Source organism: Equus przewalskii, chromosome 30, assembly GCF_037783145.1.
Source record: "Equus przewalskii isolate Varuska chromosome 30, EquPr2, whole genome shotgun sequence".
NCBI lineage: Eukaryota > Metazoa > Chordata > Mammalia > Perissodactyla > Equidae > Equus > Equus przewalskii.
In genome coordinates, this window is record NC_091860.1 from 15161555 (window position 1) to 15178638 (window position 17084).

Consider the following 17084-nt stretch of genomic DNA (forward strand, 5'->3'; position numbering starts at 1 on the left):
CTATAAATAGTATCATACAATATATGGTCTTTTGTGATCAGCAGGATGTGATAGACAAATAAACATCAGTTTTTAATTTTTACATTTTTTTTGTGAGGAAGATTGGCCCTGAGCTAACATCTGTTGTCAATCTTCCTTTTTTTTTTCCCTCCCCAATGTCCCAGGACATAGTTGTATATCCTAGCTGTAAGTCATTCTAGTTCTTCTATGTGGGGTGCAGCCACAGCATGGCTCGATGAGTGGTGTGTAGGTCCACACCTGGATTCTGAACCCACAAAACCTGGGCCACTGAAGTGGAGCATGCAAACTTAGCCACTCGGCCACGGGGCTGGCCCCTTAAGTCATTTTTAATTTCTTCATCTCAAATGGGAAACAGCAGCAATTCCTTCACAGATTCTGTGGCAACCTCTCTGCACATGGCTTGAAGCTGGTTTCCTCATGCAGGGTAATAAAGCACCATTTGAGAATATGGCATGGTTAATAAGAATGATGATAATTGTAACAATAAAATGTAAAACATAAATTTTACTATGTGCCAAGACTATTCTAAGCATTTCACATATGTTAACATATTTAATATTCACAGAAATCTAGGATGGAAGTACGATTATTATCAACACCATCTTATCAATGAGGAAACTAAGGCAAAGTGAAATAAAAAATCTCACCCAAGCTAGTCAGTGGCAGAGCCAGATTTCGTGCCCAGATAGTTTAACCCAAGACTCCTTGTTCTTAATCACTATTCTATAGCAAGTCTCTGATTTTTAGGTGTTTTGTCAAATACTATTCTCTTCTTCTAAACTGGTGATAGTAGAAAACAACTGAGTGTAACTTACACTCTAAGCTCCTTCTCATCACCCATATTTCGTAGCACTGATATTTTATTAGCATATAACTTAAAACTAAGGGGACCAAAAAAATCATTTTTTTAAATTTCATACATAGTCTTTTAAAATTTCTCCTAATGCTTTTTTTTTTTTCCTTTCTATCTTAACTAACATATATTTTGAAAATCTTCTTTACTTGTAGCAAGCTGGGCTAAGAAAAACCAATGGCTACTTTTTCCTAAAATATAGTTGATACACAATTGACCATTTTCAACTACAATTGACTGCAATTTGCCTCATTTTGATAACAGGAAACAAACTATAAACTTAAAAGTACTTTATCACTAAATATATTAAATTATTATCCAGTAAGCTGAGCGTTGGATTGAGTTGAACAAAAGTAATTATAATCCTGTAAATTCTCACAGGATTTTAAGATAAGGAGGGGAGTAGCAGTGCCAAGTTCGACATGAAGCCTGGCAGAGTTAGAATAATAACTTTCAGTTTTCTTCTCTCCTGAATTATCCCATCTAGGAATCATTCTGCTTCCCTTGAGAAGAAAGGAATCTCTGTTTAATGAAAGCTTCTCTCCTTCTAAAATCTTAGCCAAAGTTTTGAAGAATTTTTCCTTTTTAAGTTGCCAATCATTTCTAGATTGAGTGACTAACTATAATAGAAATTTAGCATACTACAAGAAAAGGTACTAGAAAAGAGTTGAAGAAGCACATTCTCACTTCTGAAATACCTTTTCATGATTTTATGTTCAGAACCCCATTTTCTGTTGTCCAGGCACCCTCTCCCAAACATCCCCAAGCCCAAATACTGCCTCCTGTTTGACGCAGATACCTGGAGCTCTGTGCTCCCTAGACCATCTGGGATGCAAGAATGCTGACTTTATGTAACATATATAAGGTAGCTGAGTAGCATCCATCTTTCCCGGAAACATTGTGGGGAGAATCAAAATCTAAAGGATTGACTTTTAAGCAGAATCCTTTGAAGCAGCTGTGGTCATAAAAAGAGCAGATGCTGTAACATCACCAAAAACCAAACTCACATGTTTGAACTGCCTCTGTGAAGTGACATTTTAATATGAGAGTAACAATACAATTAAATAGCATTCAAGTTTAGCTCTCCATCCCAGGGGCTTGCCTCCAAGTGAATCAGTGTAGAAAACCACAGAAGGCATATCTTTCACTGGCAGTATATACTGCTCAGCACCCTTTTGGAAATCAGATGGAATAATTCCTCAGAAAGAACCTTGCCAATTGTGAAATTCTACAAATGTATTTATAATTATTTCTGACATTTTCTGGGTATTTTCGTAAAGAAAATCTAAGTATAGTCAAACTTCACGTTTAGGAGTATGATAAAGGATAGCAATTTTTTTAAGTTGCTGCTCACTTGCTAGAGTAGCATTTTAAATGCCCCAAGCATAGCTCTCAACTCAAGTCCTGCTTCAATTATACTTGGCTGAATTTATATATTCATTAACTGCCAGCTTTCTACCTCTTTTTTACTGGTTCATATTTATTAATTTACATTAGACAAACGTATACAGCATTAGTCTTATACTTTAAATTGTGTTGAAAAATAAATTCAAAGGAGAACACTTCTACATGTAGAAAGGGGATAGTATGGAAAGAAGAGAGAAATTACTTGTGCCTTTGAAGGATGGAGAAGCTATTATTTCCTTACATAAGGAAAGAGAAAAAGAAAGACAAAAGGAGGAATATGTCTGAGAAATCGCTTATCCCTAATGGATATAATAAAGGATTGTGGAGTAAATTGAGCATGGAGGGAAAATGATAATTTTGGAATTGTCAACAATTATGAAACTGTCTCTTGCAATTGATTTTTATGTATATACAAAATATATAATGGAACATTTTATAAACTTGAAACAAAGATAAAATGACTAGATCACAAATGTACTTCCAAATAGAAGGGGTTTCCAGAAACTTACCAGTCTTGCAATTTTTAAATTCAATGTCATCAATTGCAGCTCCTCCTCCTAGATCCCTTGTTCTGATACCTTGAAATATAACTTCAAAATTCCTTAACTTTCCCAGCAGGATGACAGCCTTTTGCCAATGATCACCAGAGGTCTGCTCGCTTTCTTGCCATACTTTTGATAGCCCTTTCTCTGTCTGAAAGCAAAGAAGTTTGCATTAGGGAAATAATTAAACACAACAGAAGAAGAAAAAAAAAACCAATCATTTAGAACAGAAGCATCTGAGCAGTGAAAACTGACTTAAAAAAATTGGAACTCTGAGCATAACCATGTTACAATCAAAACATCAAAACAGAGACATATTATTCTACTAAAGTATTTCCCCAAAGCAATACTAGCAGAAATAAAAATAATCTTGCATTTTTTTTCAGAGGCGCAATTATTAGGAATTGTCCTACTCAGTTGAGTCCACCTCTCCTTGCATGTACACAAAATTCTCCATATCTGATGGAATCTGAAGTTTACAGAAGCCCAGAGTTTATAGTTCTGAACACCCCTTCCCATCTCCTATTCATATTTTTTAATTATTGAGTTTGTATCTTTCTTCAAAGAGCTGGAATAACTTATGTAAGGAAAGAGAAAAAGAGAGACGAAAGGAGGAATACGTGTGAGAAATTGCTTATCCCTGGTGGATATAATAAAGGATTGTGGAGTGAATTGAGCGTGGAGGGAAAGTGATAATTTCAAAATTGAGTCAGATTTCAAAAATTCTATTCTTCTATTATTTTGACTATTAAAAATTATATTATATGATTATTACATGAGCATCAACTATATTTTTATACTAAATTCTTCCATTTATAAAGGGAAATTTATTTTTTCTAAAGAAACATATAAATATCTCCTCTGAATGTCTGAGGTTGGTCTACCAGTAGTATGGTATTATAATATATGAATAGTTCCAGTATAACATAACATGTCACGACATATAATCATAAGGATCAAATAAAAATGATACCTACAGTAACACAGAATAAAAGCCAGTGAGCACAATGACAAGATTAGATTGTACACATTGTTCTTTGTTATTCTAGACCTAGCTTCTCCTGAGAATTAGATGTTTTAATAAATCATGCTGATGGATTCATAGCAAAGAAGGAGAAATAAATAAATACAGCATTATGTTTAGGTTAGCCCCAAATAATTAATATCTCAGGGTCCAATATTGTGTTTTCTTGATGAATTCACGAGAAAAACTTATCTCTGAAGCTTATAATCAAATCAGTGGAATAGAGGTATTGAGTGGAATGGCATCCAGAAAATCAAGCAAGATGTTCCAACAGCTTTAGAGCGTACAACTGTGGAATACCTAATTTACAGATTTTTTTAAAATATAGGCTAAAGAAAAGAAGAGAAATGTTTGAAGAGGAGATGCAAAAGAGCTACACATTCATAGTTTCATGCTTTTCGGGGACTAACATTAACAAATATGGCTGACGCCTTGTTCTGCTGATGGAGACACAGATCGATCAAGTGGTTTTTCCTCTGTTGAATTACAGAGAGAAAGTGGAACTACATATCAGTTAGTCTAAGATTACCTTTACAAAACAACTAACAGTATATAGATAGATCTTTCAACAGCCTTTCCAAAACAACAACAGCAACAAAGCTTTACACTCAGAGAGTCATGTAACTTCTGCATTGAAGAGATGAGAAATTCACACGTAATTAATGGAGTTTCATATCTGTCTGATTGCTAAAGAAGAGAAGCCTTTTTCAAAGTTGGTCTTTGACCCTCAGTGATGTCTTAGTGAATCAAAGGAATGATTAGTTAAATTAAAGATCAAAATAGAGAGAGTCTGTCTGACACGTAGCAATATAACAGGCATGGATATTGATAAAGTCTGTCTTAATTTACAAACCTAATTCACTTTGTTAATTTTTCCTATTAATCTGCCTCTGGAGTTTATAGAGTCACTCATTAACTACGTCAAGCCCCCAAAAAGTTTTCAACAAATACCATCAAAGAAGGTTGTTGATCACTTTAATCAATAAAATGAGAACCATTTCTTAAATTTTACAACTGCCTTCTAATAAAAAACAGATTTAAATAACATATTCATTGTCATTTTATGTGGTAGGAAAAGAAAATGAGGGTGAATTCTTTTGAAAACCAACCATGGAGCAACCTAATGATGGATTATTGTAGAATATCACTCTAATATACTTGCTCTTATTCCACTTTGCATATAACAGATCAAATATTATCCTCATAATGATCAAAAGTAATCATCTAACTGTGCAATGGAGATTTATTTATTTATTGACTTATCCATCCAGTCATTCATTTATTTTGCAAACATTTGGTGCTCACACAGTGCCACACACTTTGTTAAACACCAGAGATACAGAGGTGAAAATAAAGGGAGCTTATCCTGTGATGGTAATAATTTAATTGAGAGAGTCATAAAAGCAAATTCTAATAAAATTACTATAGAAATTTAAAGCAGAGCAACTTTTAAAAAAGAGATTATATATCAATCCCCCAATTTTTGCTCCACATACATTGTTGCTTTATTTAGTTACTTAATATTCTGATTTTGGTTCTTTGTCAATTGAGAAAGAGAAAAACTTCTCACTTCCCACTCATGCCTCTGCCATCAGGGAAGGATATCTCTTGTATTCATGTGGACATTAAATTCAAGAACCCAAGGTAAGAAACATACAAAAAGTGATTGAGCACAGTAATAATAGTAAAAAATAGACATTAATACAATAATGGTTAAATTATAGAAATTGAAAAAATACTCTTTTCTTATAATTTAACCTTTTACCAAATGATGAATTGATTTCCCATGTATTATGCATATTGATCCTCTATTGCATATTTGTTTTGGCTATGTATTTGTCTTCACACTTTATGACAGTCTTTCCCTTGTGGGTCACATAAGGAAAGGCAATAAGAAATACTAAAAAGATAGAACCACTTCAAGTTGTAGACATATATTAATAAGGGATAAACACTTGGAATTTCAGCTCCATGTGTTTGAGGTGAATGTATAAATTTTCCCCAAATTATTAGCCAATTTTTCCAAAATCAATTGATCTCCACCTCTTTTCTCTTTATCATATTTTGAATTTATTTCTGGAGTTTCTGTATCAGTTCTGATCTCTATTTAGTAAGCCACCGTGTTTTCTTTTTGGAGAAGGTTTGAGTGGACATATTTTCCACATTCCTCGTACTGATAACAACTAAAACTCCTGGACATTTTATATAGTTTTATATAAACAAAAGAAGATTCTGAAAAATGGAGAGAAGAAGGTAGACTAGCCAGGGACCTCAGGACTCAAGGAACCACAGTGGTGAGTTTCCTAAATTTTCTTTTTTTATCGTATTTCCCAAAATGGATATGAAAATCTGGCAACATGGAAATCCAAGGGTGCAGACTGACCTCTCTAGCCAAAGGACAGGAAAGGTGAAATCTAGCAAGAAAGAATACTTAGTTAATAATTGTTCTTCAACAGTCACACATCACAGAAAAGTTACAGTCTGATCCCACCCCCAACAGCACAGGCTGAGTGGAGAGCCTAGACTTCCGCCCACATCAGGCCCCAACAGCCCAAGACCCATCCTCCTAAGACTTTTTCAAATGAAGGAAAACTAAAAGAATTTGTCACCAGTAAACCTACCCTGAACGAATGGCTAAAGGAACTTCTTTAAACAGAAATGAAATGATAAAAAAAGGAATCTTGGAACACCAGGAAGGAAAACATGAGTAAATATGATAAATTTTCCTTATCCTCTTTAACTTTCTAAATTATATGTTAGGGTTGAGGAAAAAATTAAAATACTGTGTAATATGGTTCTAAATGTATGTAAAGGAAATAATTAAGGCATAAATATTATCAATGAGGGAGAGTAAAGATCTAGAAAGGGAAGTAAATTTTCTACACTTGAGTTGAGGTCTTAATATTGTATTTTAATAGGTCACATTTTCATCCTCAATATTTTTTTGTTCTTTAGGTTTTCTCATACATTCGTTCTTCCAAATGAATCTTAGAATAATTTAATGAATAACTGAAATAATTAAGTACTGAATTATTTTACCCTGAGATATAATTTATCTTTTGATTTGTTCAGGTCTCTTTTTATACCACTTACTAAAATTTTATAGTTTTTTTAAATAAATAAGTTACATTTATTATAAAATTTATTTCTAGATATATTGCAATGCATGCTACAATGGTAAATAAGATACTTCTTCATTATTCTGTTCTGACTATTAATAATATAAAGAAATAATCAGATTGTCAGGATAGCAAAGTAGCAATGGCTAGTGGCTTCCTGACCCAATATAAATCCTGAAAAACTACAGAAACTATTGGGAAGGATGGATTTGGGGAAGAGCAAATGGAAAACAAAGAAAGAAGCAGAAACTGACAAACATCTGGAAGTTTAGGTTGTCTTGAACACCACTGTCTGGGGGGCAGGTTGCCCAGTCTGGGGAAGAGAGCAGCTGGAACTAGCCACAAGGGTAGGTGGTAGGAGAGCTCCTGTACAGCCATGTCTTTCTTCTCCCTTGCTTGAACAATGATTTCCAGACTCTACAGAAACCAGTAATTAAATTTAGGGTGCAATATCTGTGAGATATGAAGGCAGTTAAAATCCTTGCTCAAGTGAAGAGGTGATAGTCAACGCTTCCTACTCAAGTTCCCTTCAAATTTTCAGGGACATGAACAATAATCTACAGAGTTTGCCGCCTACACTGATGCTTACTAATATTTAAATATTCAAATGAGAACTCAAAAGAGAAGAGACGCTGTCTAGCGGCAACTAATGGAAGCAATCAGTAGTTGTTCTGTGGTACTTGGGTCTTTCTGCCACAAGGCTCACCCTTCACATTTCCTTAAACTCACGTGATGGACACAGGCAAAGGGCTGGCCTTCTACTTTTTCCTAAATTACCAGAGAGAGCAACTCATGTTACTATGGACACATGAGTTGACAGGCCAAAGTAACCAGGCTCTAAAAGGCCAAATAACTATTAAAGGATAACATTAAACTGAACAACATGTAACATCAAAAGCAGAATTTTAAAAACAGATGGAATAAGTTTTAAAAGGCTTCAGGCAAACACATAAGAAGACAAGCAAAGATATAGCAGCGTAAAGAAAACGCTAGAAATCATAAAAGTAACTAAGTAGAAATATTAGGTATAAAAATATAATATGTTGCATAAAGAACAAAATAGGTGTAAAAAAATCAGGCTGGTTACAAGTAAAGAATGAATTAATGAGTGGAAAGATCAGATTCGAAAACCCTCAGAAGAGTCAGCAGGAAAAATGAAGAGTAGAAAATATAAAAGAAAATCTAGAAGATATTTTAAGGATATAAATAGAAAGGCTTATATAAATATGAAAGGAATTCTAGAAAGATTAAAAAACAAAAGGAGAAATGAAAATATTTGAAAAAATAATAAAGATGATGTTTCAGAAGTAAGAAAAGATTGAAAGGGATGACAGAGGACAAATAAGAGAGAAAGACAAATACACTTGTGTACATTATAGTAAAATTTAAGAACATCAAAGAAAAAAATGTTAAAAGCTTCCAGAAAAATAAAAGGTTAAGAACTATATGGATGTCAGACTTCTTCATAGCAACCCTGGATACAAGAAGACGATAAACTAATACCTTGCATGTGTTAAAGAAGTGAGCTTTGAACCTTGAATTTTATATCCAGTGAAATTTTCATTCAAATGTAAGGGGATAGCAAAATTATTATCAGGTATACAAAACCTCAAATTTTGACATAAAAAAGACCCTATCCTAAATACTGGAGAATGTATTAAAATAAGAAAAGAAACCTAAGAGAATGCTGTAAGAGATACAGAGAGTAAGGGTAGTCTTAAAATATAAAAGCTGAGTAAAAAGAATAAAGTTATAACAAATAATCCAGACCTAAAATTATAGAAAATATTAACATTATCAGTTCTTAGAGTAGTGGAAAGGAGCATAGGAGAAAAGAAAAGAGGGAAATAAAATTGTCATGAGAGCATTATAAATTGCTTCTCTAGTTAAGGAGAAGAAATTAATAGGGGTAAATAAACGTAAGAATCGATTTTAAGTTAAAGGTAAAAACCAGAATAAAAACAAAAATCAAATGTAAAATTTGAAAAAATATGAAACAGAATAGCACTAACAAACCTTACCATAAGCAACAAAAATAGAAATAGAAATAGGTCAAAAGCTAATAACTAGAATATAAAAATAACTCCCGAAAGTCAATAGAAAAAACAGAAAAAATGAGTAAGAGATATTCACAAACAATTTACATAAGAAACTTAAAAGATCAAAAAGCATGTAAGGAGATGCTCAGACTTGTTGGCAATCGGGCAATGGGAAGATGGACAGGTAAAATGTGATCAGCACACCCCACAGAGCCTTTGCAGCAGTAGGAAACAATCAACTGGATATACACAACGAAATAAAGATGCATGTTTGAGACATGGATTGGGGAAAAGTAATGAACAGAATGAAAGTTATGACACACTCAAAACAACAGTACATTTATTTTGAAATACATACATTAAGTAAATTAAAATAGATAAAACTATCAATTATTATATAATTATATTGCTCTTGGCTAATGTACTGGACTGTAAATAGTTTTACCAATTTTTCAATTTCTGCTACTGGGATTTCTAATTAGACAATCATATTGTCTTCTTATTACATGGGTTTTATTTGTTCCTTGCTAATATTTATCCTTCTCTCTTTTTGTTTTACATTCCCTTGAACTTCCAGAACCATGCTAAACTGTGGACATAATAGTGGTTGTTTCATGTAACTTTTAAAAGAAATAAAAATTACAACAAATATAAACTTAACCTGTGAGCAGGTTACAAGGATAACCTGTGAGAATTTTAGGAAATTTACACCTTGAATACATACTCATGACTTAATCACTCTCCTGGTTTTCCACTTACATAACTATGAGGATAAACAACCAGTGGATTCCAGGAAAAGAGCAGCCTACCAGTGGAACTTGGATGGGTCCTCCCCATGCTGGAGGCTTTGGGCTTGGGAAAGCATTGGATAGACCCTACAGAAGGAGTTTCTATGAATCATTATTCACACTGTGATGTATGAAGTAGATCTATCCTTCCATATGAGATGGTATGGGTTTGATGAGTACAAGGAAACAGCACTCACCTTTCAAGAGGGCTTAGTAGCCTAGATGGACATCAAGATGAACAATCAAAATAACACCCAGGCAACCTCACAGCCAACAGGATGGCTACTATAAAAAAAGTTGTGGAGGAGAATGTGGAGAAGTTGGAACCCCTATGGACTCATGTTGAGATATAAAATGGTACAGACACTGTGGATAACAATATGGTAGCTTCCAAAAAAACTAAAAATATAATTACTATATGAGCCAGCAATTCCACTTCTGAGTATATATCCAAAAGGATTGCAAGCAGAGAGTATAAAAGATATATTTGTACACCCATGTTCATAGCAGCATTATTTGCAATAGCCAGAATGTGGAAGCAACCCAAGTGACTACTGACAGATGAATAGATAAACAAAATGTGGTATATATCTATAATGGAATATTATTCAGCCTTAAAAAGGAAAGACAGGGGCCAGCCCCATGGCCTAGAGGTTAAGTTCCACACACTCCACTTCAGTGGCCCAAGTTCAGTTCTTGGGTGAAGACCTATGCCACTCATTGGCAGCCATGCTGTGGTGGCAACCCACATACAAAAAGAGGAAGATTGGCACAGATGTTAGCTCAGGGTGAATCTTCCTCAACAACAAAAATAGGTGAACCACCAAAGGACAAATACAAATATGAGACATCTGGAGTAGTCAAATTCATAAAGTCAGAAAGTAGAAAGATGGTTGCCAGGGGCTGGAGGAGGAGGAATGGGGAGTTCTTGTTAATAGGTAGTGAGTTTCAGTTATCCAAGATGAAAAGAATTCTTGGAAGGATGATGCTGATGGTTGCACAGTGATGTGAATGTACCAAATGCCACCAAACTGTACACTTAAAATCATTAAGATGATAAATTTTATGTTCTGTGTTTTTCCTGTATTATTTTTTTTTAAAAATTCACACCAAAGACTCCTGTTGAGCTATATTTAAAAGCAGAGAGAAAAGTGTTCTTAAAAAGAAACTAGCAACAATAAAGGGGTAAATTCTCCAAGAAGGTATACAATCCTTTACATGTACGTGCCTAGCAACAGACCATCAAACCACATGAGGCAAAACCTGATAGAACTGCAAGGAGAAAGAGATGAATTCACCATCATGGTTGGAGACTTCAACACGTCCTCTCAGAGGGACAGCTAGAGCAGGCAGAAAACCAGTAAGGACATAGTTGACTCAACACCATCAGCCGACTGGGTATAATCAGCATCTATAGAATACTTCATCCAACAACAGCAGAATACACACTCTTCTCAAGCTCACAGGAAACATTCACCGAGATAGACCACATCTTGGGCCATAAAACACACCTTAACAAATAGAAAAGAATAGAAATCATACAATGTCTGCTCTCGGACCACAGTGGAATTAAACTAGAAATCAATAACAGAAAGATAACTGGAAAATCCCCAAATACATGACGATTAAACAGCATACTTCTTAAACATATACATCAAAGAAGAAATCTCAAGAGAAATTTTAAAATATTTTGAAACTAAATGAAAATGAAAACAAAACTTATCAAAATGTGTACAATACAGTGAAAACAGTTCTTAGAGGGAAATTTATAGCATTGAATGCATATATTACAGAAGAAGAAAGATATAAAATTAATAATCTGTTTCCACCTAGGAAACTCAAACAGAAGAGCAAATTAAGTCCAAAGAAAGCAGCAGGAAAAAAATAAGAATTAGAGCAGAAATCAGTGACATTGAAAATAGGAAACAGAGAAAATCTCTGAAACCAAAAGACGGTTCTTAAAAGGATCAATAAAATTGATAAGCCCTAGCCATGCTTACTAAGCAAAAAGAGAAAATACACAAATAACCAATATCAGAAATAAAAGAAGGGACATCACTCTAGAGGGCATGCAAGTTAAAAAGATAATAAAGGAATATTCTAGGTCTACAAATTTGATAACCTAGATGAACTGGACCAATTCCTTGAATGACACAATCTGCCAAAATTCATACAAAAAGAAAGAAATGATCTGAATAGGCCTATATGGATTAAAGAAATTGAATCAATAATTAATAACCTTCCAAAATTGAAAGTCCAGGCCCAGTTGGGTTCATTGGTGAATTTTACCAAACATTTAAGGAAGAAATTATACCAATTCCCTACAACCTCTTTCAGATGATAGAAGCAAAATGAATAATTCCTAACTCATTCTGTGAGGTCACCATTACTCTAATACCTAAACCAGAAAAAGACATTACAAGAAAAGAAAACTACAGACCAATATCTCTCATAAACATAGATGTAAAAATCCTCAACAAAGTATCAGCAAATGGAATCCAAAAACATAATATAAAAAGAATTATACACCAGAAGCAAGAGGGATTTATCCCAGTATGCAAGGCTGATCCAACATTTGAAAATCACTTAATGTAGTCTGTCACATCAACAAACTAAAAAAAAGAAAAATCATATAATCATGTCAATAGATGCAGAAAAAAGCATTTGCAAAAGCCAACATCCATTCATGATAAAAACTCTAGTAAACTAGGAATAGAGGAGAACTTTCTCATATTGGTAAATACTATCAACAAAAGAAATCTACAGGTAATATCATGTTTAATGGTGAGAAATTGGAAGCTTTCCCACTAAGATTAAATGTAAGGCAAGGATGTCCCCTCTCACCACTCTTTTCAACATCAGGCTGGAAGTCCTTCTTAACGCAATAAGGAAATTTGGACTAATGAAAGCGGAAATCTCTGTACGTTCCTCTCAGTTTTGCTGTAAACCTAAAACTGCTCTGAAAAAATAAAGTCTTCTAAAAACAAGAAACCACCAAAAATCTTAAGAAAGCTTAAGGAGTAATTGGAATAGGTAACTTGAGAACATGAAGGAATGGAGGATATTTTAAAAAAGACGATTTTAGAAAAAAATTAAAACTGAACTAAATTATAGAACTGAGACTTCTGGAAGCCAAATATGTGACATGAAAGATGAAGTGCAGTAATTTTCTCAAAATGCAGTATGTGCAATATCGATGTGCCTCAGGCTGTAATGTCAGACAGCCGGGTCTAAACCTGAGCTCTGCTCCTGTTAGCAGTTATAAAAAGTGGACAGTAAACGTGCTTGTCTCAGAAAGTTGTTAGAGGATTACAAGAAGTAATGTTAAGGGGGCTGGCCTTGTGGTCAAATGGTTAACGTTCCACACACTCCACTTTGTTGGCCAGGGTTTGTGGGCTGGGATCCCGGTCAAGGATCTACTCCACTCATCAGCCATGCTGTGGAGGCATCTCACATACAAAATAGAGGAAGATTGGCTCAGGTGTTAGCTCAGGGCTAATCTTCCTCAAGCGAAAAAAGAGGAGGGTTGGCAATGGATGTTAGCTCAGGGCAAATCTTCCTTACCAAAAAAAAAAAAAACAGAAGCAGAAATAATGCTAACAGAGCACTCACATTAGTTGTCGATATAATAATGTAATAATGTATACTATCATGGGAAATGCAACATCACATTAACTCATAATAACGTTTATTATTAACAAAAGGCAAAAATGCAAAGAACTGGATATTGTGAGTGAAAAGACAACAGATGTGACTAGATTTAGAAAATCCGTATTTAAATATAAGAGTTCCAGAAAGAAGGGAGAAACAGATTGAGGAGGAGTAATAATCAGAAAAAATAATAAAAGAAAATATCTAAAACAAAAGCAACTCAAAATTTTAATATTAAAGCACATCCTGGTGAAATCTCTAAACCCCAAGTTTAACAGAAAATGTCTCACGCTTCCAGAAATAGGAAGTAGTTTACTCATAAAGAATGATATCAGTATCAGGGTCTTCTCGACCAAAACATTAAAGATAGAAAACAGGGGAACAAAATTTTCAGGCTTCTGAGAGTAACAAAGCAAAAGTGAAACAAGACAAAGAACAAACAAATAAAAACGATGATCCTAGGACCTGGACCTAAGCCAATACATCATTTCTAGTTAATTACAAAGATATAAGCACAGTATTGTAGTCTTGTCCTTTTGAGGTGCTTGTCATTTCCTCCTGCCATGGAACTCTGTCTAGGACAAATCACACTCAGTTTGCCAAGATTGAGAGCATCTTCAATGTTTAAAGAATCGCTATATTCACTCCAAAATACTCCTCTAGAATACAATTGTCATGACATTGTGGAAAAGTGAAAGTTACAGAGATGGTAAACAGAACAGTGGCGGCAAGCGGCTCAAGGCTGAGAGAACAGAATTGGATAGATAAAGCACAGGCGATTTTTCAGGGCATTGAAGCTTTTCTGTATAATACCATAATGGTAAATGCAAGACACTGAGCATTTGTGGAACTTTACAGCACAGAGTAACCTTAATGTATGCAATTACAAAAAAAAAAAATTTAGGAGGTTGAAAAATCCCAGCAAGGAATGCAAAATGTGACAAAACAATCTAAAGGTATTACAAATGTATGAAACAATCTTACTTAGGAGGTGGAGGAATAAGGTGCTGATCTAAGTGAATTTGGAAATGAGTGGAGTGTGTAAGACTAAAGGCAAAAGGAGCTTCCTATAAGCACTGTGCTCTAGTTGGTAAAGTTGTTTTCCATGAGCGTACAGGTTAACATTTCTAAACCACTATACGTGTATACTACAATTGAACAATTAGTTAGATGCATAAAGGATGCTGGGAGCCAGGTTTTTCACTGTTGGAATGAGAGGTTACAGATAAGAGGAGAAGGCTAGAATAGCTCATGTGATAATGGATTATGGTAGGGGACAGTATAAACTTGTATTTAGATTAATATAGATAAATATGGTTACATATAGAAATATGTATAGTTATGAGTAGATATATGTTAGTATACATACATATATCTCCCAGCTCTGTCAGCTGAGAGACCCTACAAGCAACAAGACCCCATCAGCAAGGAGCACACCTAGTGCCCAGACCTGGTTTCTAATACCATTTCTCAACAAAAGGAACCAGGGATCCTTGGAGAAATGGCCGATCTAGGACTGGCTCAGAAAATAGATAACATGAGCCTGGAGCATCTTACAGCATCAGAAAGTGAGAAAGTGTTTAAATAAATAAATACAATAATGGGGGAATGTCAAAGGGACCCAGGAGCTCCCAATACCCAAAGCCAAAACAACTTGTGCAACAAAATATATAAAGCAGTCCTGGATTATAAGCCACAGTGTAAAATAAATATCAATGAGTCCATACCGATATAAACAAATGGTTGAATAAATAAACAAATGAGAATAGACAAATCTGTCTGCTGAAGAATTCCTAATGATTAATGTAGCTACTCCACCCTGAGGAAGGGACACCATTACTTCTCACTCCTTCAAGGTGGGCTGCATGTAGTGACCTTCTTCCAAAGTTGCCATACGAAAAGGGGGAAAAAGAATAACTTTACAGTGGAGAAATCTGACAAATCTACCTCAGACAGATGACCAAGAGTAACACCACAGTGATATCTCATTTTGATAGTAGGTACCTTTGATATAATATGATAAGAATGGCATTTTACCTTTGTGGTCTTACTCCCCAAAAAACATTACCCCCAGTCTAATCATGAGAAAAACATAAGGTTAAATACTGACCGATGGGCATTTTACAAAATACCTGACAGATACTCCTTAAAACCATCAAGGTCACGAGTAAACAAGGAAAGTCTGAGAAACTCACAAACAAGAGGAGGTGAAGAAGGCAGGACAGAACAATGATATTAGGGAACAGAAAACAATAGAAAAATGATATTGGGGAAAACAGAATAAACCTGACTATATATGGACTTCAGTTGCTAATAATGTACAATATTTCTTCATTAATTGTGACAAATGTGCCATACTAATGTAAGATAATAACAGAGGAAACTGAGGCGTGGGGTATACAGGAACTCTCTGTATTATCTTTGCAATAATTACATAAATCTAAAACTATTCTAAAATTAAACAGATTCACACACAATTTAATAAACCCAATTTTAAAAACACGCTCTCTCTCTATTTCATATATAATTATATCTATATGTATTAATATGCATATTATTTTATGTAACTATCTCTCTATACATCACTTTCTTTTATATAATTCCCATGAGTAACTAGAATTTATCAAATCAAATCTGAGAAGGCCAGAAAAAAATAACTATAAAAACGATTTTCTTTACTTATTTTTAAGAAAATAGAGAGAATATAGATTTCAAATATTCTAATTAAATAAAACTTTTTTGTGTGCGTCTGGTATGTCCATGATCTTTTTTGCTGTCATTTTTTTAAAATTTCATCAATTTAATAAAATTAAAACATTTTTAAATAAACATAATGTTCATAAAACATTGAGCACATAAGTGATGCATAAAAAGAAGAAATGCCATACAGAAATCATTTTGAACCTAAACAAAACAACAAAAGAAAAATCACTTAATACACCTAATCACCGGCATAGTAGCCTAGTTTTGTCTTCTGCCTCTGGGCTAGACTAAAACATTGAATATTTGAAGCCACATGGATGATTTTACTGGTATTAAAACCTTCCATCATGGTAGTAAAATATTTTTAAAATATCTCTTAAAGAATGGAAAGGAGTAGCTAGAATTTAGAATAATTTCTGTGGCTAGCAGGTAAATATATATAATTCTATAAATAATCTAAAATATTAAGTATTTAAAAAGTTAAATACTAGAGATTTCTTTAAAACTGCAACCATATTAAAATGTTTATAGTTTATATATGGGTTAAGCCTATTTTGAATTTTCAAAAATAGAATGAAATCAAGTACAGACTACTTTAAATTTGCATAAAATTTCTTCCACAGAAATATCTTGCAAACAGCTATTATACTTGGAGTAAAATCTTTAGTCAATGGCCCTTGTGTTTTTGGGAAGTTTTCTGCTCTGAAAGAATAATTTTGGGGGTTAGATCAATATATACTCATTGAGTAGACATGCGTGGTTTTAGATGTACATTCTGTGAAATCACTTTAAACAGACTAACATTTCTTGCTAGGATAATGTTCCTGTAAATCCAAAACATTTATTTCCTGACAATTTTCTCAAAAAGTTTATGCAGTCAACATGGGCCTCTTAGGTGAAGCAGACAGTTTAACACAAAGTATAGAGATCAAGGAAG

The 17084-nt window shown here is 34.0% G+C and overlaps 1 protein-coding gene across 1 annotated transcript in view; it reads right to left on the bottom strand.

Moving 5' to 3' along the window:
* MALRD1 (MAM and LDL receptor class A domain containing 1) overlaps nucleotides 1-17084 on the bottom strand; it is a 648353-nt gene that overhangs the window by 236375 nt on the left and 394894 nt on the right. The window contains exon 30 of the mRNA XM_070600827.1: nucleotides 2791-2974. Within this exon, the coding sequence (XP_070456928.1) occupies nucleotides 2791-2974 (184 nt within the window). The remainder of the gene's footprint in view (nucleotides 1-2790; nucleotides 2975-17084) is intronic.